General features: G+C 40.9%; 1 protein-coding gene across 2 annotated transcripts in view; it reads right to left on the minus strand.

The window, feature by feature from the left end:
* The window catches only part of MTG1 (mitochondrial ribosome associated GTPase 1), a 399555-nt gene that overhangs the window by 325901 nt on the left and 47668 nt on the right, over positions 1-25986 (minus strand). The window contains exon 2 of one of the 2 annotated variants that reach the window (XM_044056794.1): positions 8419-8483. In XM_044056794.1, the coding sequence (XP_043912729.1) occupies positions 8419-8483 (65 nt within the window). Of the gene's footprint in view, positions 1-8396; positions 8484-25986 lie in introns of both variants that reach the window. The other variant, XM_044056795.1, reaches the window with a different exon arrangement.

The raw sequence follows: 25986 nt of genomic DNA on the forward strand, positions 1-25986 counted from the left end.
ATTTATTATATATTATATAATATATTTTTTTCTTGGACAGTTTTAATTAAGACATAAATCTTTAATGATACAGATTAAAAATACAGCTTTAACTTCCTCTTACAAAATACTTATTGGCACATAGGTTGCGCACCAGCAAGACAACTCTGTATTTTACTTGTCATACTGACAGGAACACTGACTTGCACCAAAAGGCCCCGATGACTAATGAAATTAAAAGTAACAATAGAGTGAAACACTCTCACCTTGACTGATTATTTTTCTTGTGCTGCTCTCTGAGACCTGGTGGAACTACTCTTCTACCCTAACCCCAATTCTAACCCCCTTTCTCTACACATATACATCGCATCACTCCTCCCCATCACCTGCTATATCTGTATTCACATTGATCAACAAATACCAAACCTACCTCAAACAGTCTTCATGCCTCATCTCCTCCCACCTCATCACCACAAACTCTCTACTTTCAAACTAGTACCTCCTATGTGTTATGCAGCATTACAGGCTGCAAGCACCAGCCTATACTTAAACCCCTCAACAAATAACTAACCCCATTATCCACTTTTTTCTACACTAAAACTAATCCCCTTATCTCCACTACTAATCCCCTTATCTCCACTACTTCCTACCAACATGCCCATTCCATTCTCCTTACATTCACTGTAAAACAGCTACTCCTAACACCTCATTATAATTTAGCCTGACTGCAGGATTCCAATTTTATATAAAACTATAGACAGAAATCATACATTAAAACTATTACATTGGAGCCTTCAAATTAATCCAAAGGTGTCAAAAACATCTACTTCACCTGCTACAAGACATTAAGATAACCAGATCAAAAAGAACTACTACTACCACATAACCACACATCTTAATATATATGCATCCAGGTTACCCCACTACCTATGTGCTATACATCACCCAAAACAATCTCCAAAGAAACTACAATGATGTAGTGATATATCTCCAAATTCGGGACACAGCAACCCATCCCCTTATTCTAACACATATTCTGCTCAAAATACAACAATAAACATACACTATAAGACTCCCTATGCTGTGGAATAAACAAATAATAGGTATAGTTCCCCAAAGGGGTGGGGTGGCGCAAAAACTAAAGCTAGGCTTTTGTAAATAATGCCCCTCGGCAGATAGCCTAGTATGAACCTATGAACCTATGAACCATCTCATCTCATATCCTAGGTCTCAAAACACAATGTCAATGCCCATAGCCTTTGCAACAAAATTCACTGAACTGCATAGTCAACCACTCTCCAGACATCCTAGTTATCACAGAAACATAGCTCAAACCAACTATCAAAAATAAAGGGATCATGCAGGCTCTAACATGCACTACATCATGAGTGCCCTTCAATTTAGAAAAAGTAGGAACCTGTGGATGAAACCATCAATTTGAGGGAGCAGCTCCTATCTTCATGTTTTGAAAATGTACATTGTTTGCTGTTTGCTTTAAGTAAAAAAAGAATGTGGACTTCTAAAAATCTATTTAGTCTTTTGTTTGAATGTTTTCATTCAAGGAAAAAGTCTTGAAAAAATATGACATGGGGCGAACTGAGATGAAAAGAAGCAATTATATAAGAGATCAGCCTGCCAAACATTAGTGTGCATATGTAAGTTAAAAGCTGAAAATTTCTTTTCAACAGAATGGTCATGTATATTAGGCAGAGGTAATAGCTTTCTATCATAATGGTTTCTATGTCCACATTATCATGGAATGTAAAGGAAAAAGCACTGAATTATATTAAGAAATACAGGGTACAACAACAATGATGCAGGAGACACATCTAGATAGAAATAAGCATGTAATTTAATTTGACAAAGGAAGGACCTTAGGGAGGATGTTCAGTAGAATACCAGTGACAAAGGAAAAGGACAGTGATAACAAGGTTTGCTAGAGGAGCTCCAAGGTGATAGAAGAGGAAAAAACACAATAATGGTAGAGTTATGGAAGGAAGGAATTACTGGAATGGAAGAGGACAAGGATTACACCTGCATGCATTTATATTCTATGTGAAACTGCTATTATTGAGCTTAAGGGAATTTTGAGAGAAATAATAAGCTTTCAGTACGGAATGTTGCTTAAGGGTGAAGTCTACAACCCAATTTGCTATTGTGAAGATGTATCGGTGGATGGAGAAGGGAAAATATATCAAAACACACACACACACTCACACACACACACACACTCACACACACACACACACACACACACACACACACTCACACACTCACACACTCACACACACACACACATTAATTTCTGTTGAATGTGTTCTGGTCTTATGCATATATAAATTGTTGAATTTTTCTGCTTATTTTCTGCTGTACAAATGTTTAAATGTTGTACTGTTAAATCTTATCTATTGTTTTGTGCAAATTCATGTGAAGCTTTTCTTCCTGGGTGTCTGCGCAGTCAGATCATCCCAGTAAACAAATGTAAATAAACAAAGTATAGAAGATGTGAATTTAGGAGTAGGAACACAAACATAATTTACATATTATTCCCACAAGATAAAATAACCAGGCTAGATTGCATAGAATTTATATTTCACAATTTTACAGAGCATGGCCATTTAATTTAAAGCTCTGCTGCATATCTAATAACTATTTCAGATCAAGCACCAATGCAAACAAAGATGCAGGGCAATGAAGTAAAAACAAGACACTGGTATTTTCCTACTTATCTTTTTAAAAGAGAGGAGTTTAATGAATGGAGAGTGGCAATGATGTGAGAGTTAATAGGAAAGAAAGAAATATCTTCAGAAGAAATAGCCAGTAAATGGGACAAAATAAAAATGGAGTTTACAACATGGCAAAAATAACAGAGATATGGGAAAAGTATTATGAATTTTTAGAGGGAGTTGGCAAAGGTTAAAGTAATGCTCAATTACGGGAATTTCACAGAATAAAAGGAGCAATTACTAAGTGCCAAATGGAAAATAAAGGAATATTTGGATACTATGTACAAGTTTAGTGAACCTTGGCTCTAAAATATTGTCACTGGTGAAGTGACACCCCAACACCATGTTCGGAAAAGGGGTTGTGGATGGACGTACAAGTTTAGAAAACTTGCTGTTAAGCAATTTTTTTGGTAACAACTCCAGAGTATAAAAACGTTTAATTGGACTGAGGAAACAGAAAATGAGAAAGAGCTACTGGCAAACTTAGGAAGTCTAAAACAATTGAAATAACCATAGATCCTTTAGAGGTATAAGAGATATTTCAGAAATGTTATAAAAATTTGTGTAAAGCAAAGGCGGAAACCAAGAAAAGGCACAAACAGAAATATTTATGGAAGACTTAATACCAAAGTTAGAGGAAGATGAAGCTTAACAATTAATATCTAAGACAGGAAGAGGTAGGTTAAAAACAGTGATATATAAAATCAACAGAGAAATCTCCAGGAACAGACAGTACTACTGTGGAAAGTAGGAGGGAGGTTCATAGGTTGGTACTAGGCTATCAGCCCTAGGGCCTATACAAGCCTGGCCATAACAATTCCTTGACTATTTCTTCCCACACTATTTACTTCCCTGGAATAAAGAGATAAATATCTGGAAATTTTTTTCGCAAAAGTATTTTAACTTGAGGGGACTGGCATCTTGGAAGAAAACTGTGAAGGCTTTATTACCCAAAGAGTGTATAGACTCTTCAGATCCAGCTTCATATAGACTCATTTCAATTTTAAATTATTATAAAGTGTTTATGTCTGTATTTAACTAACAGAATGGCAAAGGTGTTGTCAAAAATCAATACATTTTGGTCAACTTGATTTGTGGAGAAGATACAAAAATTTGACAATATTAATAGAAAATTATCTAGAAGGATGAAGAATGCAAGAAAATGCTGCTATTATTGGTGGGTCTTGATGCACTGAAAGCATTCAATAGAGTCCGCTGGGAATTTAAGAGTAGGGCAAGGGTAGTATTTGCATTCCCTATATGGCTACTTAGCAGGATGCATGAAAGGTTGGAGGCAAAAATTGAAGTGAGAGGGTTCCTTTCCAACAAGCTGTTGGGGTGAGCTCTATTCCTTGGTTATTTGACTTCTCTTTAGAGCCACTAGCAAAGAAAATAAGGGCCTCAAAATTCAAGGATATAAATGGTATGGTCATCAAGAAATGTTAACCTTATTTGCAGATATTATTTTGTACAGGACAAATCCAGGAAAGGACATTTCAGCGTTATATAACATTATGAGGCAGTTTCAAGTCTATTCACTGTATATAATTAATGAAGATTAAAAAACTATAACAGTAAACTATGCAAAGTTCATCAATATATTCATGGAGATGTGGCAAGATTAAGTATATAGATTAAAAATAATTCTATTATGGCAGCAAATGATATGTCGGAAGTGACTAAACAAAATATAATAATAAAAATCGAGAAACTGGAAGCTCTTGATTCTAGAGATGGATAGCAAGATATAAGTACTTAAATATTTTAGTCCCTTTAGTTTTATATATTAGGTTAGGCAGATTTTTATCAGTCAGAGAAAGACACTGCAGTTGATTAATAAAGAGTTGAAGAAATGTATTTGATAGTGGAAAAAAGCAAGAGTTAAGTCGGATAAGTAGATCCTCCCTTTAAAAGAAGGTGATTTGGGAGTGCAGGATTTTAAGGGATACTTTTGAGTTATACAATTAATGCTTGTGTACATAACTCAAGCCTAAGGTTATACATTAAAGTGAAAAGGGATGATGGAACAGTGAAGGAGTCTAAGAAATAATGAGAGAGTAGGATCTTGGACGCAGGTTATTAAGAGAAGAATAACAACCATACAGAGTATTATATTTATAAAGTAGCAATAAGAGTTTTCTAAGAACTAATATAAACCAAACACACCAACGCACCAAGCCAACGGAGCTCAGACCCCGCAAAATAAATAATTATAACGAAGCACACCAGTTGATGCAGGGTCACAGGCAGAAAAGGTCCAAATACACAGAAAACGTCCAAGATGTAAAATCCTATGGCACAACTTCACTTCCACACAGTGAAACACGACAAGGAATACGAACCAGTTCTTATTTATTAAATAAACGTTAGCGCTTTCACCCAAAGGCTTCCTCAGACATATATGCGTCTGAGGAAGCCTTTGGATGAAAGCACTAACGTTTATTTAATAAATAAGAACCAGTTCGTATTCCTTGTCGTGTTTCACTGTGTGGAAGTGAAGTTGTGCCGTAGGATTTTACATCTTGGACGTTTTCTGTGTATTTAGACCTTTTCTAAGAACTAAGCCAACAATGGAATAGAGAAAGGAGATTTTTAACCAATAGGGATGACTGCAAGTAGGGCTACAGAAAACAGACAGCAGGAAATTGGAACTTACTAGAGAAAATTAGCAAAGGAACCAATTTATCATGAGCAAATAACCAGAAAAGGAAAGGAAATACAGCGATATGAGACTAAGCAGAAGCTTGGACTGCCGGTTAGACATCACCTTCCCTATTAGGATTTGATAAAAGGTTATAAACACACAAACAAAAAGGGATAGGGGAGTGCTAAGTGAAAGACCAGATCTAGTAGAGTTTTTAGTGGAAAATAGAACAGAAGCTGCTGTTAAAAAGGGATAATTAACAGGGCATAAAATACTGCATACCTATAAGAATCAATCACAAGAGGTTAGAAATGATTGGGAAGAGAAAATGGAGAAACAATTTACAAAGGAACAACGGGATGAAATCTGTACGGTTCCAAAGTATGTAAAGTCAAAATGGTTTAGGAGTTTTGCTTCTAAGTGTTTGTATGGGTATTTTATAGCCCAAGTAGAATTTCAGAGAATTTTTCCTCAGGTTGATACAAAATGCTGGAGGTGTAATGTAAAATAGAGGTAAATGGTAACATATTTTAGGAATGTAATTATCTGGCAGATTTTACAATTCCCCTGCAGCGTTCTTTCGTCATAAATATTGGGAAGCAAACTGTTGTAAATAAGGAAATTATTATTTTGAGCTGGGACAAAGAAACTTGGGTTAGGGTTAATGTTACTGGCTGCCAAAAAAGCAATTACTAGGAAATGGAAATTAAACTCTAAAGCTGTAAGTGAGGTGCTGAATACTGTACAGGAATTACCTTCAGAAAAGGGGAGGAACAAGTTACATAGAAAGAAACGGAGTTTTTTTTTTAGTACTACACGCAGAATAAAGCTCAGAAAAAGGAATGAGGTTTTAGGGAAGGCGGTAACTGATCAATTTATATAAAATTGAGGAGAATGATAATTATCAAAACAAACTAACTCCTTAACCACCCATGAACTGTAGATACCTACATACATCAAAAAAATCAGTACTATGGAAAATCTCTTGTCTTTACTAACTTTCTGCATAAACAAAGACACCGTTCTTCCAGGTGATCTTAAACTAGCAATCCATACTCTCAGACACACCCTACAGTCGGATACAGCAAAACATCTAGTACGACAAGTAATCTTCATCCAGCTATTTAAACAAAGTTAGGAACCTTACAAGGTTTAATACTGACATTTTGCTGACACATTAAATCACTGTAACTGAATTCCTCTACTCTCTATCTTCCATTTGAAAATGCCATTGCATACTTTAATAACACTTGTTTAAATGTCCTTAACCAATAAGATCTTTTCTGGAAAAAGAGAATTAAAACTACATCAGCTCCATGGCTAACACACAAGACAAAATGGTTTATGAGAACAAGAGACAAAGAATGGGAACAATGACAAACAGCCAAATCACCATTCAACCTCCAAAACTACTGAATGTTATAAAATGTAACCAAAATGCAAATATTGCATGATAAAGAATACTATACCAACTTGCAACTATCTAAGCTATATAGCCTTTAAGACATTTTGGACCTCTATTAACACTCTTCTCGAACCAAGTCAAACTCACAGCCAAACCTCCTTTCACATAAATCCAACAACACAATTCTGCATGCAAATGTAATGCACTCTTTATAGACTCAATAGGTTTGGCTATTTGGTAATGGCAGTAGTTATCAAATAACCCAACAAACCTAAATTTACTTTCAAACCTATCCCTATTTCTACCATCAACACCACCTATTCAAACTAAAATCCACCTCACTTTCTACTAATAACCTCCTAGATGGGTATAACAAATTAGCTGCCAGTACACCACCTTACCCTTTGTTCATGCTGTAAATAGATCAAATCAAGAATTACATGTCCTCTCCATTTGTAAAAACAAATCCTACATCATTCCCCTGCACACAGGTGGCTCTTTTGTTAAACTATATTTCAGTCTCATTGCAACACTCTCAACACCTCTCTAAAGTTCTTAAAAAAACAACTGTCCATTCACAAATCATGGCTTTCTATTTAAATAAATTATATCCTGTTTCAGCATGGGTTCTGTTCCTATCATAACACACAGATTGTTCTGCTCTACTGCCCTTTTTGAATACTGTTAACCAACAAAGAAATTAAGGCCTCCTCATTTCTACTCTATTTCTAAACTTCTCCAAGGCCTTTGACAGTGTCCCATCAACTGTCCCTTAAAAAACAGTCTTTACTCCAAACTCTCGAACAGCCAGTGACAGGGATTTCAGTATCACATCTATAATGGAATGGAAAATAAAGTTTCCTCACACTAAACTTCCTGGGGTCATCAATGATGAAAAAATGACCAAAGCGATATCGCTACAGCAAATTCCTTTTGGCTATCTAGTCGAAAACATACTCTACCCTTACTAACTTATCACACAATCAATTCACTAAGATGGAACAGTGCTACAACACAATGCCAGCTTCAATGCACATACACCTAATGGATCTCAACTCTGTACAGCTCATAAAAAATAAATTGTCTTGAACTTCCGAACCTACTTAACTCCTTTCAAATGAAATCATACCATCCTACTAAACTCTTATCTATTGCTACTCTTCTTAAATGGTACATTCCAGTTAAACTTTGTTTTCCAAAGATCAAAATCACACAATATCCATGGAGATGCCCTATACTCTGTACATGTATCTAAGATATGGAACATCCCACCCTTAAACAATCAAACAACATCTCAACCAATAGTCAGACGCTCCAGGATAATCAATTATCCTGCTACACTGCCCCTTCACATGACACAAACAGTACATACTACAGCTATTACTATTTCATCCACAGTCCACAGCATATACAGATAGGACCATAAGTCCAAATACTTCTTAGTTATATGCTACCTTCAACACATGCAGACCAAGATGTTTTCTACAAAGTAAACTGCAAAGATATTTTGTATATCAAATGTACATATATGTATATACATAGGACTTTAGACTCTAAATCCACTCCAGTATGTACTAACAAATCTATAACCACTGTTTTTGCTCAAAAATTTCTTTAAATCACTATAAACAGAAGTACGTACTTTTCGGTCCAGAAAAGGATATTCTAGCGTCATGAACTTCAATTATGCAGTCCACATTCTTTAGATTAGCTTTCATCTTCCTTAGACCTAGAACACAAGGGAAAAAAATAAATCACAAAAGATCAGAAAAAGTCTACATCTACATTTTAGAACATTTTCCTCATTTACTTCATACTTCATTCAGTAATGAATTAGGAATATACATGCTGTTTTTAGAAGCCACCATTAATTTCCTCTTATTGTTGAAACAACTTTATAGAACCATGGAGCATTTATTTTTATGTATGTACAAACAGCTCAGAAGCCATTAAGCCAGTTAAAGGTTAAGTAATAAAATTCATTCATTCTCAAACCTTTATGGCGTTAACGTAATAATTTCTTACTGATTAGTCCTGGTATGACAGCACACACTGCCATTTTAAAGGTAAAGATTAGAACTGGCAATAATGTAATCTGGTTATATTCTCGGTATAACGTGCTTGTGTCACCACTAGATGAATCTTCGTTATCAGTTCTTTCTACCGCTGCTAAAATTATCTTCCATGCCCACACTGTTCATCATCATTGATATAAATATATAATTACATACTTACTGTTAGATATGTATGTGTGTGTATATATATATATATATATATATATATATATATATATATATATATATATATATATATATTTAGAGATTTATAAATGCATGTAAATCTGTTTGCAGGCTAGATGCATATACACGTCTGTTGCTATAACATATGTAGGAATAATATAGTCCATTAGATGCATACATTTTTGTTTGCTAAAAAATGGGTTAAACTGTTCTCAGCTAAACGACAGCATTCATGTTTGTGTACCATGCTGGTACAGCTTGAGAATAATGTTGATATTTCTTGTGAGATCTGCTTATATCTGCACACTGGAAATCATTTATGCTGTATGAGAAGTAAACTTGAAGACAGGAACCCTGCAAACTGTACATTACTGTACGTGTTGTCTGTTATACAGAAAGATATATTTAGTTCTGCGCAAGAAAGATAATAATAATATGCTGCTGAGATTGTTAATAATCTGAAAAGTTTATGTGCACTAACCAGACTTTTATTCTACAAGGCACTGAAGCATTTACCACATTTGACAAACATCTGCATTTAATCAGACTTTGGTTTTAGCATACAGACTTTTATTTCTACTAGGCACCAACACAGAGTTGTATTTCGGTAGCTTCAGTAAAATAAATAACTTTTCCATGGTGAACCTTGCCTGTGCCTTGTATAAGGTCACTTCAGTAAAAGTGCAGCAACTAACATTTATGTACCTGATTGAGTTCAGAATAGGAGCACTTCAATTTCCATAGTTTGCAGCAGTACAGTTCCTCAGATGTCTGAATCCAGAGAAGGACTACAGGCCAGGAAGTAAACAGTGCCACAAATTCTCCAGGTTGGTGACACTTCAAGTTTGAATTTGCTACTGCCAGACTCATTTGACCAGCTCTTCAAGTAACTACAAAGTTTTCTGACCATCTACTGTGTTCAGAACTGGCCAGCTGAAGTTAGCGTAAACTTTGGTAAGCAAATTTTTGTGGTTACATAACAGCATGAATGCCGTAAATCTGGCTAGTAGGAAATGTAAACAGAACCTATGAAAATGTACATGCATTAAGTAAAGGTGGTAAACAAAGTATTACTATTACTGTGTCAATTTTAGACAGACTACAGAAGTTGTATACACAGCATATTAGCAAATGTAAAACCTTATTAGGGCAAGTTGACAGTCAGGAAATATGTAAATGGATTATGTTTGACTGGTATCTTAAACAGAAACATGATTGGTATGACAGCAAATGTTTATTGTGCAAGTAATAGCAAACTGCTTTGTGTGTGCAATGTTATAAAAAGTACAGTTCAGACCATTGTTACTGGTAAACAGCCAGATAAGGGTCATACACTTGCATTATGCCCTGTTACCATATGTGAAATGTTAACTTCAGAGTTACAACAAGTCAGTTATTAACAGAATCTTCTGTACATCTTGCTAGACAAAAGTGGCATAAAACCACTGCACAGTACAAAACAGATAAGAACAAAGACAAGGTTCATGTTGAACTGACAGAACAATTTAATAAACTTCTAAGAGACAGACAGAGTGAGTTCAGAAAGTTTAAACAACATATGCAAACACTTTTTCAGAAGTGTATAAGAGCTTTAGAGTCGGCAGAACAAAATATTGAGGCATATCAGACAGTACATGCAGAATCACAAGACGAAAAGAATCTTGTTAGTAAAGAGTTAAAGCAACAGCAGTAAGCTACACTAATAAAAAACAAGTTACGACATACTACTCTATGTTTAGAAAATGGTTAAGCATACACACCAGGATCTAATAAAACTTTCATTCAGTTAAATCAACACTTAAATGGTGACTTTTTGAAATCATTTCAAATAACAAAAAACAGTTCTAGGGCACAGAAATCAAATGAGAGTAGTTAAAAGCAGTAAAGACATGCAGTCACAAGACTAACATGCATGTATTTTCTTTTCACCTAAAGTGCATCTATTTAAAATGCACAAGAGCAAAATGCAGACAACAGCAAATGTAAATAATGTAAATATATCTGTTTTAAGCATGTGTTAGTTAAGCCAACATCTATTTAGTTTATTTCAATATTTTGTAACTGTATAACAGCATCAAAAATAGTAGAGACTCCAGCAAAGACATTATTCAAAAGCAATGTTAGTAATATAAAGGTTGTACTGAATACATAGGGCAGGATTCACGAAGCCTCTGTGTAAGAGTTACAAGGCTTACACGGAGGCTGCAGTTAAACGGTGTGATGTCAGCATGTCATGCATATGCATGAGGGCATGCTGAATCACACCTAAGGCTTACACGGTCCGTGGAAGACAGTAGGGAGCGTGTCCGTAGGCCGAGCCCTGCAAACGGACACGCCTCCAGAAGAGTAAAAGTCCCGAAAGTAAACCCCCACGACAGAGTCCATGGAAATGTGAATAAACACGACACAACACATGCCCCCACAGACTATGAACATAAAATATATAAATGTACAGGTTATATATATTTTTTTAATTGTAAAGATGTTTGCCCGTGAGTGCGCTCGTTTGTGCGGGCGTGCCCGTAGCTCAGCCACAGTTAGCAGTAAGTGGAAAATCATACAAGAACTAACTATGCAAAGTAAGCCAAAAAGCAATAGCATAGCGGTAGAGATGTCGGCTGAAGAGCAGGCAGTCATGGTTTGAGCCCCCACAACATAAAGTTTTATATTTAGTGAAATAAGGACGAAACAGGTCCCTGACATATATGTACACATATAAAATTATATTTTATGTAAAATGTAATGAAATAGGCCATTTATTTTGAAGAAGTGTGAGATAACAAAATACTAAAAAATGCCAGATGTGCCTATAGCTGAGCTACAGTTTAACAAGGTGAGTGCATCTGCCCGTAGGTGAGCAGTGGTTTAACAGGTGTAAAATCAGTGCCCGAAGGTGAGCAGTGGTTTAACAGGTGCAAAATGAGTGCCCGTAGGTGAGAAGTGGTTCAACACGCTGAAACTGTGTGCCCATGGCTGAGTTGAGCGTAATATGCGTGCTGACAGCCAAATGACGTGTAAACCAGCTTAACCCATTTGTGCGGAGCTGCGCACCGTGCCAACAAGCTAACAGACGGGCAACGTTGAGCAAGCTGTAACAAAACTGCCTTTACACAGACACACCCCCTAGCATGTCTAGACAGTCATAAAATATAAAAAGCAGTGGTCAGCTTCAAACCCAGGATACCATGCACCATAGTCAAGGTACTGAACCACTAAGCCATGACAGCTGTACTTAGAAATACAGCAATAGCAAATATATAGGAATGAATAGAAAGAGGAGCATGACAAAGCAGGTTTTGTAAAGCTGATACAATTCCAAAATGGCCAATCACAGATAAGTGCGGGAAAAACGACACATATAAGCCCCACAGGCGGGAATACACAGCATAACTGATTGTAGAACTAACCTGCAGCCAGAATGTCAGGAGTAGGTGAGGGTAGTTGCTTCCGAGCACAGAGGTGGGGCATTGAGGAGTCCAGATATATGGTCTGGTTCCTTGTCCACAATCATGAGGCCCAACTCATGCAGGGCCAGGTCCTGTGGGGAGCATATAGGGCTGAGGCGTAGGACCAGTTGGCTCATGATCTCACCAGTTTCACAGGGATTCCAAGGACTGGTGAGCAGGTCCGTCACCACCATGCGGAACTGAAGAGACGTAAACAGGACCAACTGAACCTTTGGATCCAGGAGGCCCGGCAAATGCCCAACGCCCTACTACTGAGTAAGTCACATCTAATTATGTATGTAAGAAATTAACCTAGCTGATATTATGGAGATGTGTATTCCAATATTACTTTATTTATATTACAGTTGCAGGTGTCCGTTCTGCGAACTGCAGAGCCTATGGCGATAGGCTGGTGCGGTTGCGCCACCAAGCAGGTCAGTAACCCTCTCCCTGTAACTGTAAATAAATATAAAAGTATGACAGTTAGCAAAAGAGTGCAGTGTAGTCACTAAGTAATAAAATGTGCAAGTAACAGTGTAAGAGTGTTTGCAAGTATTGCTTGATTACAAAAGTGTGTTGCAGTCTGTAATCCAAACAGAAAAATGAAAATGTCTGAAATAAAGTCTGAAATAAAGATGCCCCACCTGTAATATAATTGTACACAACCTGCAGCAGGCTGAAAAGTACAGCTGCAGAAGATGAGCAAATCACATGTGTGAAATATATCCCTGTTGAAATACTGAAACATGACAGAATTGAGAATGTTGGAAAGGATTGTAATAACAACAGGTAAAACATGTCAATAAAGCCTAGAAGTAAGTACCATCCTGAATTGTAAAATTAAAACAAGTGAGAGAGTGTGAGAAAGAGTTATGAATCCACCAATAAAGTAGTAATAACTCCTGAATAAAGTATACTGCAGTTAGTACAGAATGAAATGAATGTGACAAGCAGAACCAAACTGCGAAATGCGTTCAAATTGTTCCTGCAGCTGGAATGTGTATCCCAAAATCTGGATATGTTGCTCTCAGTCTGCAATATGCAGATAGTATGATCGTCTGAAATACCAAACATTCACAGTTGTCTATAGCTATATAAAGCAAATGTAGCAGGATGATGTAGCTGAACAAAGTCAGATATGAACGTGTATGAATAAAAATGAAAATGTATATTGATGTAGCAGTAACATTCCTATCACCAACTTGAAGTAGTTATCACATAGGAAACTGTAGGTACAACTGTAGTGTGTATATATCTGCAGCTATTAGGAATGTACAGCATATGTATTGGTATTTGAAGGTGTTAATTATATTTTCTTCACCCTACCCTATAACCACATATAATCCATTCCACGTGAAATTGGTATGTGCAATCACAATTAACACCCCTGGACATTTGTCCTGTTGGGTCATGCATATTTGCATGTATGTTGATGCATCTGCCCTGTTCATACATCCAAACCTGATGGCCTGTTGCCATCAATCAACCCTGCATGTTGTTGGACTGTGTATTGCTGTTCAAATTATGCATGTGTTATGCTCGCTGTTCAATGGTGTGAATATCCGGGTGTTTGGTTAATGGGAATACTAATGCATGCTGTTACAACTAATTGCGAATGGTATTGTATGTTACTAACCCAAACTGTCATGACATAATGCAAAACATAGGATGACAGGGAAGGCGGGTTCCAGCGGACCCACCTCTCCCACCTCAGCTGGTGAGTGCACCTGGCAGTAGTGCCCAGTTCGGACCCTCCTCCGATGGCCCTGTGCCACCTGCGGGTGGAAGCGCTGCAGGGGATGGGGCTCATCCCCCCTCTGCAAGTGTGGCCGGAGGAGAACCACCACTCACCCTCTGTAGCGTCCGGACTGTGGTGCATAGGGAGATCCAGGAATCTGTTCTTGGGCCCCTATGCCAGCTTGAGGCACAGGTGGCACAACTAACAGGCATGCCTGTTACCCGGCCTACACAGCCCCCAGCACAGCCCCATCCTGGGCAGTGAAGGTACAGTGGCAACTGCCCATGGGTGGGGATATCAGTTCCACTGTTGCCATCTGTGGGCTCATGGGCTCTGGATATCCAAACATCCGTCCCCGTCAATTGTGTAACCCCCCCACACGTGTCATACACCGCCCCTGTATGAGTCTTGCTTGTCTTGTCTGTTGATCTACCCAACCTACCTTCCCAGCTATACCAACTTCCTTTACCTGACATACCACTCTCACCTGAAAAGAAAAAAAAAAAAGGGCACTCTGTATCCACAAAAAAATTACGCCCCATACATAGCTGCCCATTTCGCACACATGTCTGCTGGACATGGAAACTGTCAATTACAATTGGCTGTACAACAAGTATTATTGTTGTCCTGACACCTCTCTCAGGGGTGGAAGGTTTCAAATGTCACACCAAATTACAAACATATGCACAGCTGTTCCTGATGAAGAAATGGGCAGCTATGGGCCTTACCTACATCCCTCCTGCAAAACCCAAGCTTGTTCCCTACTGTCTTACCCTCTTTGTGACCCCTTTTTCACCACTTTCCTGTCTCCCCATTTTCATTTCTTTCAAAGAAAATAGCGCGGGTGTGCACCAGAGTAAGCACTGTTAAGCAGTTGTAAGCGGGTGTGCGCGGAGCTGAACGCCAGTGCGCATGCGGGAGCTCCGGGCAAACCACCGCTAACCCGGTTACAACTGCTTAAAAGTGCCTTAGTCATTCTGAATGACAGGTCCTGTAGTCAGTTCAAAAGCAAAATAAAATCCCACTGTCAGTCCCGAACCCAGGACCTTGGAAACAGTAGTCTGCATGACTTACCACTAAGCCATGACTGTTATATAAGAACATTGTGCTACAATAAATATATCATGTAATAGTAGGAATGAATGTAAAGGGAATACAGGATGTGTAGTACACAAAGCATGTCATGTATATTTACTGTCAAATCTAGTGGATTTCTATAATAGTAGTGTGTGAACAGAAACAGCCATGCTAGTTGGTAGCTAGTAGGTAATAATGTCAGTTATTATACATATATAAATATATGTATATATATATATATATATATATATATATATATATATATATATATATAGGTGTAGGTGTCAGTGTACATACACACTTAGTACAGAAAATAGGAGAGTTGAATGGAGAAATGTTAATCGACAACACAGCCTGAATTATGAGAGAGATACTAACCTTTACACTCACAGAACAGTGTCCACAGCATACCAGCATGGTCCCCACCCTTACAATCTGAAAGGGCAACGCCTATCTCACATACCCTTTTATAGCACTGTCCTGAAATCACAGTGAGAATTGCAATCAGTACACAACTGGCTGCATGCAATTAGCAATTGCTGGCTTACAACTGGTGCAGAGGCCATCACATGGACATATGCAGATACCTACAAAAGCATCCTGTACTCCCACTCCACGCATGCAATACTTTCATTGCACCATCTGGAGGCAGAGAGAGAGAGAGAAAAAGAAAGAAAAAAAGAAAATAAAAACACAAACAAAAACCACACTTAAGACAAACTAAGTTGAAGCTGTCATCAGTGTCAGTATCAAGCTGGGCTAGCAGCAGCAGGAACCTATACTAATGGTAACGCAACCAGCTGCGACAAACACAGGTAATGTAAAGTGACAATTTAATAGTCTACATACTGTGAACCCTCCATATGTGTTATTGGTCTGTATCTATATGTATGTCTACGTGATAAGTTGTGTGTTCATTGTTTTACCCAAAGGGGATGACTATACATTATATGTCATTCAGTGTTAGGCCATGATTCTGGCACCAGTTGTCCGTTTCAGTGAGGCCTGTCTGTAGGATGTGTGTGTCAGCTGGTGTAACGACTATGGCGCTTAGCTCGCAGTCATCTGGGAACTTTGTCATCCACAACCCGCCCATGTTTGCTTTCACATCTGAGAAGTAAATGCCAAACAAGAGGGGTCCTAGGACAGAGCCCTGTGGGATACCACTTGTGACTGGCTTTGAGTCTGACATGAATCCCGCAATTTTGACTGTATGGATTCTGTTGTTCAACCAGTTTGCAACCCATCATGTGACATATGTATTAACATTTAAGCTGATGAGCTTGTCTATGATGCCTGAGTGGAGTATTGTGTTGAAGGCCTTACGCAAGTCCAGGTAGGCTGTATGGACTGCTTTGCCCTCATCAATGGCTGTAGTGACTGTTTTGAAAAAGTCAACCAGGTTCAAAAGGCAGGATCAGCCTTTCACAAAGGCAAACTGGGTGGGATCAAGTGTCTGTAGGTACCCAATACCGCTGTATACGAGTCCCATAATGAATCTTTCCATAGCTTTGCAGACCAGGCTGGTTAAGCTTATGGGGCGGTAGCTCCCAGGGTCAGTAGAGGTGCCTCCTTTGTGGAGTGGGCACTGTTGCTGTATGCCAGTGTTCAGGTACATATCCCGTAGTAAAGCTAAGGTTAAATATCAGTTTTATATGTGGTTGTAGCTCCTCTTGGAGCTCACGTAGCACACATCCAGGGATACCATCAGGTCACATTGATGCTGTGTGTTCTGCTTTGCTGAGGGCAAACCTCACCTGGACATCTGAGATGACAGGGAGGTTACATTCAGCTGTGATAAGTATTTCTTATTTTGGGGGAGAGGGAGGGGGGATATTTGCACTGAACCTGTCTGCCAGAATGTTGCCAATATCTGTGGGTTCAGTGAATTTTATGTAGTTGTGTACTAACTCTGAGCATATCCAAGGCTTTTGGTCCATGTGTCTAAGAAAACTGAAGAAAGCCTTGTGGTTATCTATAGTGTCCTTGGCCATTTCCCTCTCAGAGTTGGCCTTGGATGTTGTTATGAGAGAACTTAGCTTATTACTAGTGCCGACAACAGATGCCTTCCCTTTATGTGATCCTGCTCTGTCCTGCAGTAGCCTCCTTCAATCGTTATACAATTTGTCTTTGGCTGGGGTCCACCAGACAGGATGCTTAATCTTTGTGCATAGGGTCTGGGTTAGAATTGTGTGTGCATGTTCCATGCATTCTTTGGGATGTCCGTGGGAAGCATTTGCAAAGGGGTCAGCATTGTGGGTTGTGGCTTCCAGTGGGCTGCATGGACATCATCTCAGTCCTAACAAGTGAAAATCTGTCTATTCACATATATATCAAAGTAGTCTACTGTGCTGGTGGTGGTGGTGGGAATATGTATATCCAGGCCGATTATTGTGTGTCCAGATCACACTAGTGGATGACGTTCTACATACAGTTACTTGTTATGCACCCCCAGAGTGAGGTGGTGCATTGGACCTGTCTCAGTGTGCTGACTGATGGGGCTTGGTACTATGTTGTATGGAATGTGGCAGGTATTGTTGCACAGGTGTTGGCTGAGCACTGATATCTGGCCATGTACATGTGTATCCACCAAGAGACACACACATGCTACATATGGGAGTAGTAGTATATCACTACAGTTGAGTATCATGTATAGTATGTGTGCCATATTTTGCTGACATAGTTTGCTGATATCCTGTTTGTGTTCTCTTTCAGGGACATGGCGCATCAGTGAAATCCTGCCTACTCTGCTGCAGAAGATGAAGAGATACACCAGAGCCTGGTGCGGGATTATGACATACTGTTTTCCCGCACCAGCCAGAATCAGCAGGAGAGGGCTGCACTGTGGCAAGACCTTGTCCGTAGGGTAAATGACATTGGCACACATAATAGGACATATGAGCAGGTACGACATCACTGCAGTGATTTAATCAGAAATGTCCATCAGTGTGCATCGGATATCCACAGACAACAGGTCGCTACAGGAGGTGGGGTGGCCACACAACCCCGCCTCACCAGACTGGAGGGGCTACTCCTAAGTGTTGTGGCTCCAGCCCAGGAACATCAACAGCAACACACCTGCATTATGATGGAGGCTGGAGCCACACAGCAACATGACATGGAGTGTGCAGGTAATATGCCATATGTACACTTGACTGTTCTGTACACTGTTAGTTTATGCATGTGTAAGGTGTGTCCTTGGTATGCAGCTGTCAACATAGTATGCAATTGTGCAGGTGTTATATTGCCAATATCAGCAACTGACATGTGAAAGGCAACTGGTGTACTACTGAACTGTATCATACGCAGTATCAATGGCACAGTTGTGCCCACTGACATTAATCCCCTCATTTCTGCAGGTCCCTGCAGTGTCACAACAAGGCAGCCCATCCATGCTGGTGAGTGTGTTTTAACAATACCTATAATGGTCCTGATAGTGCTAGTAATAATAGTGTAACTCAGTAGTGCTCTGTGTGCATACTGCGGGGTGTGCATGTGTTCGTGTGTGCATGTGTGCCTGTGTCCACGTGTGCATGTGTGCCTGTGTCCACATGTGCATGTGTGCATGTGTGCCTGTGTGCCTGTGTCCACGTGTGCATGTGTGCCTGTGTCCACGTGTGCACGTGTCCACGTGTGCATCATTGGTAACATTGTGTAGACATTGTAAACTGTGTTTCCTGTCTTCCTCCCACAGGTTCTGGTGCTGCTCTGGTGTCCTGCAGCAGGGAACCTGAATCTGGTGCCACAGGTACTGATAATGATGACATCTGTGTAATGGCACAGGAAGGTGTGTCAGGGTCAGTCATTGGTCAGCCAATTAACAGTACACAGCTGTCAACCCCATCATTGCGTACAGTCATCCTGCCAGTACATCCTATGTCACCAATGTCCCTAAGTGATGGACAGGATACAGTGGGCATTGACCAGGGTAATGTGGTATCTGTGGCACATGCTTCCCCACACAGCAGCCATGGGCAAGGTCCTGAGATGGTACCACACAGATTGTTTCCCATGGGTTCTCGTGGGAGCATCCGTGGGCGTACTGCCTCTGGCAGACGTGCCCAAAGAGGTCTGTCAACCTCAGCTATGTTTCGGGCTATCATGCAGGCACAGTCACATATGGAAAGGTACACCAGACAGGGTCTGTGGGAGCTGAGAGCATGTTGCACATCCATGACTGACAGTATGCGTGACATCACGGATGCTATCCGTAATTTCACAGATGTCATAGACAGACGTTGTGGGGACATATTACAGCAGTTCCACAACTACATGTCCATGAGCCAGGGCAATGGTGGACGGTTACGGCGTCGACATGGCCGTATGCCAGCAACAGCAGCAGCTGGCAGTAAGCGCGGACGACAACAGGCCAGCGGACGTCCCCATAGTGCCAGCAGCAGCCCCAGCAATGCTGGGTCTGTGCTGTCATCAGACTGCCCCAGGAGACCATGTGCACGTGGCTCTGGACAGTCCCAACAGGGACCTGTGTCCAGTCAACAAACACCCACTTCTGATGACAGTACCCAGTCTGGCTTAGTACCGGATATGGTCCGTAGCACCCCTGCCAGGCACAGGTACAGTGTCCGTGGCCACAGACACTGATCTGTATGACCTGCCAGGTGCAGTCTGTGGCTGTCCACAAACTCCAGTATATGGCAGCCATGAGGTGGAACTGTGTGCATGCATACACACATGCGAAATGGTAACACCTAGGGCTACCACATACACGCACACACTGCACCAACAGTGCCCCACCCTGTACTGCTGTCCCTCACCAACACACATACACATACATGTCAATTGTTGGCATCTGTGGCAGACTCAGGCATACCTAGTTCACACCCTGTGCATATGATGAAACTGTGCCACCTCCTGCAATCTCCAACATCAGTGCAGGAACAGGTTAACATGTTGCTGATGCACAGGGTGACTACATAGAAGTGTATTACTAGTATCATGTTGGTAACAGTACAGTGTGCTGATATGATTGTGTGTATATCCCAGCATGCCTGATGCAGTAACTGTATGACTGTCCTGAATTGTTATCTACACCCATAGTAAGTACCATAGTGTAACAGCTGCACATTATTGCATACCGGTGGTAAGGATGTCAACAGATAGCCACATACACAGGTAGCACAGGGGAGACGGTAATGCAAGTAGTGATACGCAATGATGGACATGTACACTAATGGTGGCATGTTGCCCACAATGACTATGCAATGTGGATGTTTGCGCATGTTGATATGTGTGCAGTAGCAATTTAATTTAAATTAAATTAAATATTAAATAATATCAGTTTTACCATGGACATCTGAGCTGTGCATTCCTGGGTACATGTTTATAGTGCCTGCATATTTGCACTGTTACCTACTGGCAGTGGTACCCCTTCTTTGTTGTACAATGGACTACTTCCAGCCCTGCTTACTATAGCTTTGTTTGCATGCATGTTTGCTTGAGGTTCCCTGGAACACTGATTCGACCTGCAATGCAGATTTACAGAGCTTCTGTGGATTCCTAGTGACATCTGCATAGCGTACTATATGTATGTCAATGTCTCACTTGACAGAACGTCACTGTCTGTCCTGTTCGCATGTACGTTGCCTGTGACACATTGCATATGACTTACCTGGCATTTGCCCACGTGTGCAGTCATAAATGCCAGCACTATGAAATCAGAAGCAGTACACCCACACATACTCACCTTCAGTATGTTGTTCCCCATTGGCCCTATGTGTTGGTAATCACCATGGCAATCACACTACTATGGTAGCATGTGCAAAGGTAACCTGTGAATCACCTCTATGGTCCAGTTGTGGTATATGTGAGTCATGTGGCAATGTCACAGCTGCCACATGTATGCAGTCAACCCTCTCCCATGGCCAGGAACGTACAACACATGTGTGAGATGCAACCACATAGCTAATCTGGGGACTGAGCACTCTGAACCCAGTACTGCCATACCCTGTCAGGTGGCATGACATACTACAGTGACTACAATACCAGTCTGACATAGACCTGCACTGACAGCAATACAAACACATGAACACACTGGGGCATACTTGGAGCCTCAAAATAGCATCCTGCCTGAGGATCACACACCTCCGCTGCTGGCACACAGGTATACGTTAAGTCGGAACAGAGCACATGCCACACATGGCACATACATCCCGTGTGCCAAACACTCACAGCCTGTAGGGCTACACAACACACCTGCTACAGATGTGTCAGGTACCTCTCTTGGCCGGTGCAGTGGGGTCCCGCTCAACAGGCTGTACATGGTGAAGGTCACAGTGATATGCCCATGGGGCACTATGGTCCACCACATAACACATGCATACAGGTCAGTCAGAGGCATGGACACATATGACTCAGTCATTGTCCATGCCACTATGGATGACCTGAGACGTACCTCCCTGGACTACATGATAGGGAACATAGAAGGGCTCTCTCAGCATGTGGCACGGGCTGGTATGAGCCTGACCTTGGTTGCCATCATACCCTCACCAGGTATGCTACCACAATATGTAGGAAGGGTGTTCTATGTCTACATTCTGCTCAATCTCCAATGTCATTCATAGGGTATCCAATGCCTGTCAGCGTGTGCTTACATGCTAGGGAAGCCACAATGATTTGCGAGGGGCAGCTTGCATGTGTCACCCATGGGCCATTGTATATTGGCGAAGCCTCTTGATAAACACATAGTGCCTTTTGCTGCAGAGCACAGACTACATAGCCACCTCCGTGGGTATCACAAGGGATAGGACACTAACAGTAATGCTACACAACACCAGCAGTGTACACCGCAATATGCATGAACTAGACACTGTCCTCAGCACGGTAAACTGCAATATCTGTGCAGTAACAGATTCCTGATTCACGGCTCACAGGTGCAACCCATCACTGCCAGGTTATACCTCATACCATGCCTGTCGTCCCCTACACATGTACCACACATGAACAGGGGGGAGGTATCGTATCTCAAGGCACCACAGATACACACACCTCCAGGTTATTGGCACAGCACAAAGCATCAGGGCCTATCCATGTGCAGCTAACAGTGTGCTGGACTGCCTTCTGGTTCATAGCCTGGCACACACAACCCTCCCATACACAGGAAACCCACCTGTCCTCCCTAACAACACTGGGAATATGACGGTCTCTAGATATGTCTTTATATGGCTGGACTGCATCCAGCCGACCATTGTGTGTGAGCATTACTGCAGCAACAACACACTAGCTGAAAGGTTCCCAGCATGTAGTCACTGAATTGCAGTGGAACAACATGCTACCACTCCCACAACAGGTGGGAACATGCAGCACCTGTTCATCAAATACATGTAGACTATATGGCCCAGACCAGATGTGTATCCCCCGCTGTTAGGATGATACCATATACAACTCACACTGTATATACACATACTGCATGCAGCTCCTGCACAGTAAGACACAGTCATAATGTTATGCAGTGCAAATACCATTTATTCACTTGAGGCACGTGTCAGACATGGGAACTATTGAAGGTCACAGGTATATATGTGTATGTGTCACACACATACATCATGTGTGCATTGCCATTGCTGGTTTAAGCAATGTCATGCATTGTTATGAACAACAACCCACACATGGGCATTTTGTGTGACACAAACACACGTGGCAGTTGTGGGTTTCCAAAACCTACCTATCTATGCTCTGACAGTAGTAATAGACCCAGTAGTGGAGCGCACTATTTGCATTACTAGGCGATTAGCCCTGTTTGGCTGTACTGATAGTGTGGTGACATCACCTGTGTTTACTGGGGGAATATGCAGCATCTGGTGTATTGTAGTAGTTGCCAAAAGGAACTGTTCTCTCACACTTGCAATTACACACACCCTACTACCCCCCACACACACACACACACACACTTGCCATTTGCAGGATTCATACCCCTACCTAACTATGTTATGACACTTGAGAGAGACGCATTAGCGGAGCGCACTATTCGAATTACTGGGAGGTTCCTCTTCTCCAGCTGTACTTATAGGGTGTTGACATCATCAGTGTTTGGAAAGGGTAATGTTCATCATGTAGTGTGTTCTCCTAATTGCCAAAAAGCACATAACTTTCATACAGACTTGCAAACACACAAACTCCCCTCATCCAAACACACACAGACTTGCAAACACACAAACTCCCCTCATCCAAACACACACACACTTGCCATTTGCAGGATTCAAACCCCTACATAACTCTGTTATGACACTTGAGAGAGATGCATTAGCAGACCGCGCTATTCGAATTACTGGGAGGTTTCCCTTCTCCAGCTGTACTTATAGGGTGCTGACATCAACAGTGTTTGGAAGGGTAATGTTCATCATGTAGTGTGTTCTCCTAATTGCCAAAAGCATTACTTAAACATACAGACAGACTTGCAACACAAACTCTCCCTCAAACACACACACACTGCAAAAAACACACAACTCCCCTCATCCAAACACACACTTGAATTACTGGGAGTTTCCCTTCTCTGGTTGTACTTATAGGGTGCTGACATCATCAGTGTTTAGAAAGGGGAATGTGCATCCTGTAGTATGTTCTCCTAGTTGCCAAAAGGGACGTTTCTTTCATATAGACTTGCATACAAACTAACCCCCCTCCACACACACTTGCCATTTGCAGGATTCAAACCCCTACCTAACTATGTTATTATGTTTATTAAGGACTACGCAAACAGCTGTTTTCATTCCAAACTTTTTAGGAAGACTACCTTTTCTAACGCGTACCTTCATTTTTGTAGCGGGCACCCTTTTTACCAGAAAAAAGGGATAGTTAAGGGCCAAATGATTAGAGCCTCGAGAATGTGTAGCACTTTTGAATATTTTTTGGAGGAAGCCAATACACTCCGTGGCTTATTTATAGAAAAAGGATATCCAGTCAACTTGATTGATGGATTGGCCCAGGAAGTTACTGATAACAGGGAATCTAGGTATTACCCTCTACTAGGTACCGGGATAGCCAGTACGGAGTTGGTGATAGACAACAACACCTCCAAATTTAAGAATAGTTTTGCATATACATATTCTTCAGACTCTCAGGTAATAGAACAGGTCATCTTAAAGTATTGGCCCATTATTTCAGTGAATGAATATATAAAACATCTTATCCCTTCAGTGCCAGGTTTCGTTAGAAAAAGAGGAATGAATTTGAAAGAATTTTTTGAGAAAAATAAGGCTGTTGAAAATGAGTCCACTAGAATGAAGCATAGATGTGGTTCATGTAACCAATGCGCCTTCATTGTGAATAAAGATGTTATTTCTATCCCTTCCAGAAATTTTGGATACAAGTTTAAATGAGAAGTTATGTACCTACCATAACGTTCCATGTTAGTTGTCTTCTCTCGCCTTCTTTCTTGCTTAATGGGTTCGGAGCTGATCCTCGGCTCCGACTCGGCACTTTGCTAAGCTCGAGAGTCACTTTTACCAGCTCGAGGCAGCCCCATATCCCATGATGCAAGGCGGTAAGTACCCAGATCTCGTTTGTTATCTATAGGCAATAATACCTAGCACAAAAACTTCCCAGAAGGAAAGAAAGGCAAAAGCCTGAAGGATGGCTAAGGTAGACCAGAACTAGCTGGTCTTAAGAAGCATTCTTCCATAGGGAGAAAAAGGTCTGTCCAGGCCAGGGGCAGGAGGGAGGGTCAAGAAAGAAGGCGAGAAGACAACTAACATGGAACGTTATGGTAGGTACATAACTTCTCAATGTTAAGTTGTCAATCTCGCCATTCTTGCTTCTGATGGGACCGGCCCTAGCACCTCTATCCTGGGTGGCTCAATGGAACAGACTCTTGAGAACTGTAGAGCCAAAACTGGCTCTATCCCTGGAGGCCAAATCCAATTTGTAATGAGAAACAAAGGTATGAGGAGTGGCCCAAGTGGCTGCTGCACAAATAGTGTCTAATGGAAGTCTAGCCTGAAAAGCTGTTGAAGTGGCTAAGCTTCTGGTTGAATGCGCTTTAGGTTTCGAGCACAGCTGTTTTCCCCTGAGGTGATAGATTTCAGAGATGACGGAAGAAAGCCATCTAGATAAGGTCACTTTGGAGACAGGAAGGCCTTCTTGTTATCAGCATAAGAAAGAAAGAGCTGATCAGATTTCCTGAATTGTCTTGTTCTGTCCAAATAATATCAGAGTTGGCGGTGAACATCAAGATAATGTAATTTTTGCTCCGATCTGTTTGAGTAATTAGGGAAAAATACAGGGAGGTCAATAGATTGGTTCAAATTATTTTTTGAGGCCACCTTAGGCAAAAAGGTTGGATTAGTTCTCAAGGATACCCTGTCTTTGTGGAAGACCAAATAAGGGGGACGAACAGAGAGAGCATGAAGTTCTGACACTCTCCTTGCCGAGGTAATAGCAACAAGGAAGAGTGTTTTCCATGAAAGAAATTTCAGGGAACATGAAACAGCTGGCTCGAAGGGAGGAAGAATTAAGGATGTCAGCACTAGAGTTAGGTCCCATTGAGGAGGAGGACTCCTGACTGGAGGTTTCAGGAGAAAAATACCTTTTAGAAAGGCTCTACAAAGCCTGTGGGACATAATGTTGTGATCTGCAAACCCGACATGAAAGTTCGAGATAGCAGCCAACTGAACTTTGACCGTGGAAGATGAAGAGCCCGTGTGAAAGATTTCCGCTAAGAAATCCAAAACTGTTTGAACAGGGGCAGTAAAAGGATCTATATTTTTAGCTTTTGCC

The sequence above is a fragment of the Protopterus annectens genome, chromosome 14.part0, assembly GCF_019279795.1.
Source record: "Protopterus annectens isolate FY-2018-M chromosome 14.part0, PAN1.0, whole genome shotgun sequence".
Classification (NCBI taxonomy): Eukaryota; Metazoa; Chordata; order Ceratodontiformes; family Protopteridae; genus Protopterus; species Protopterus annectens.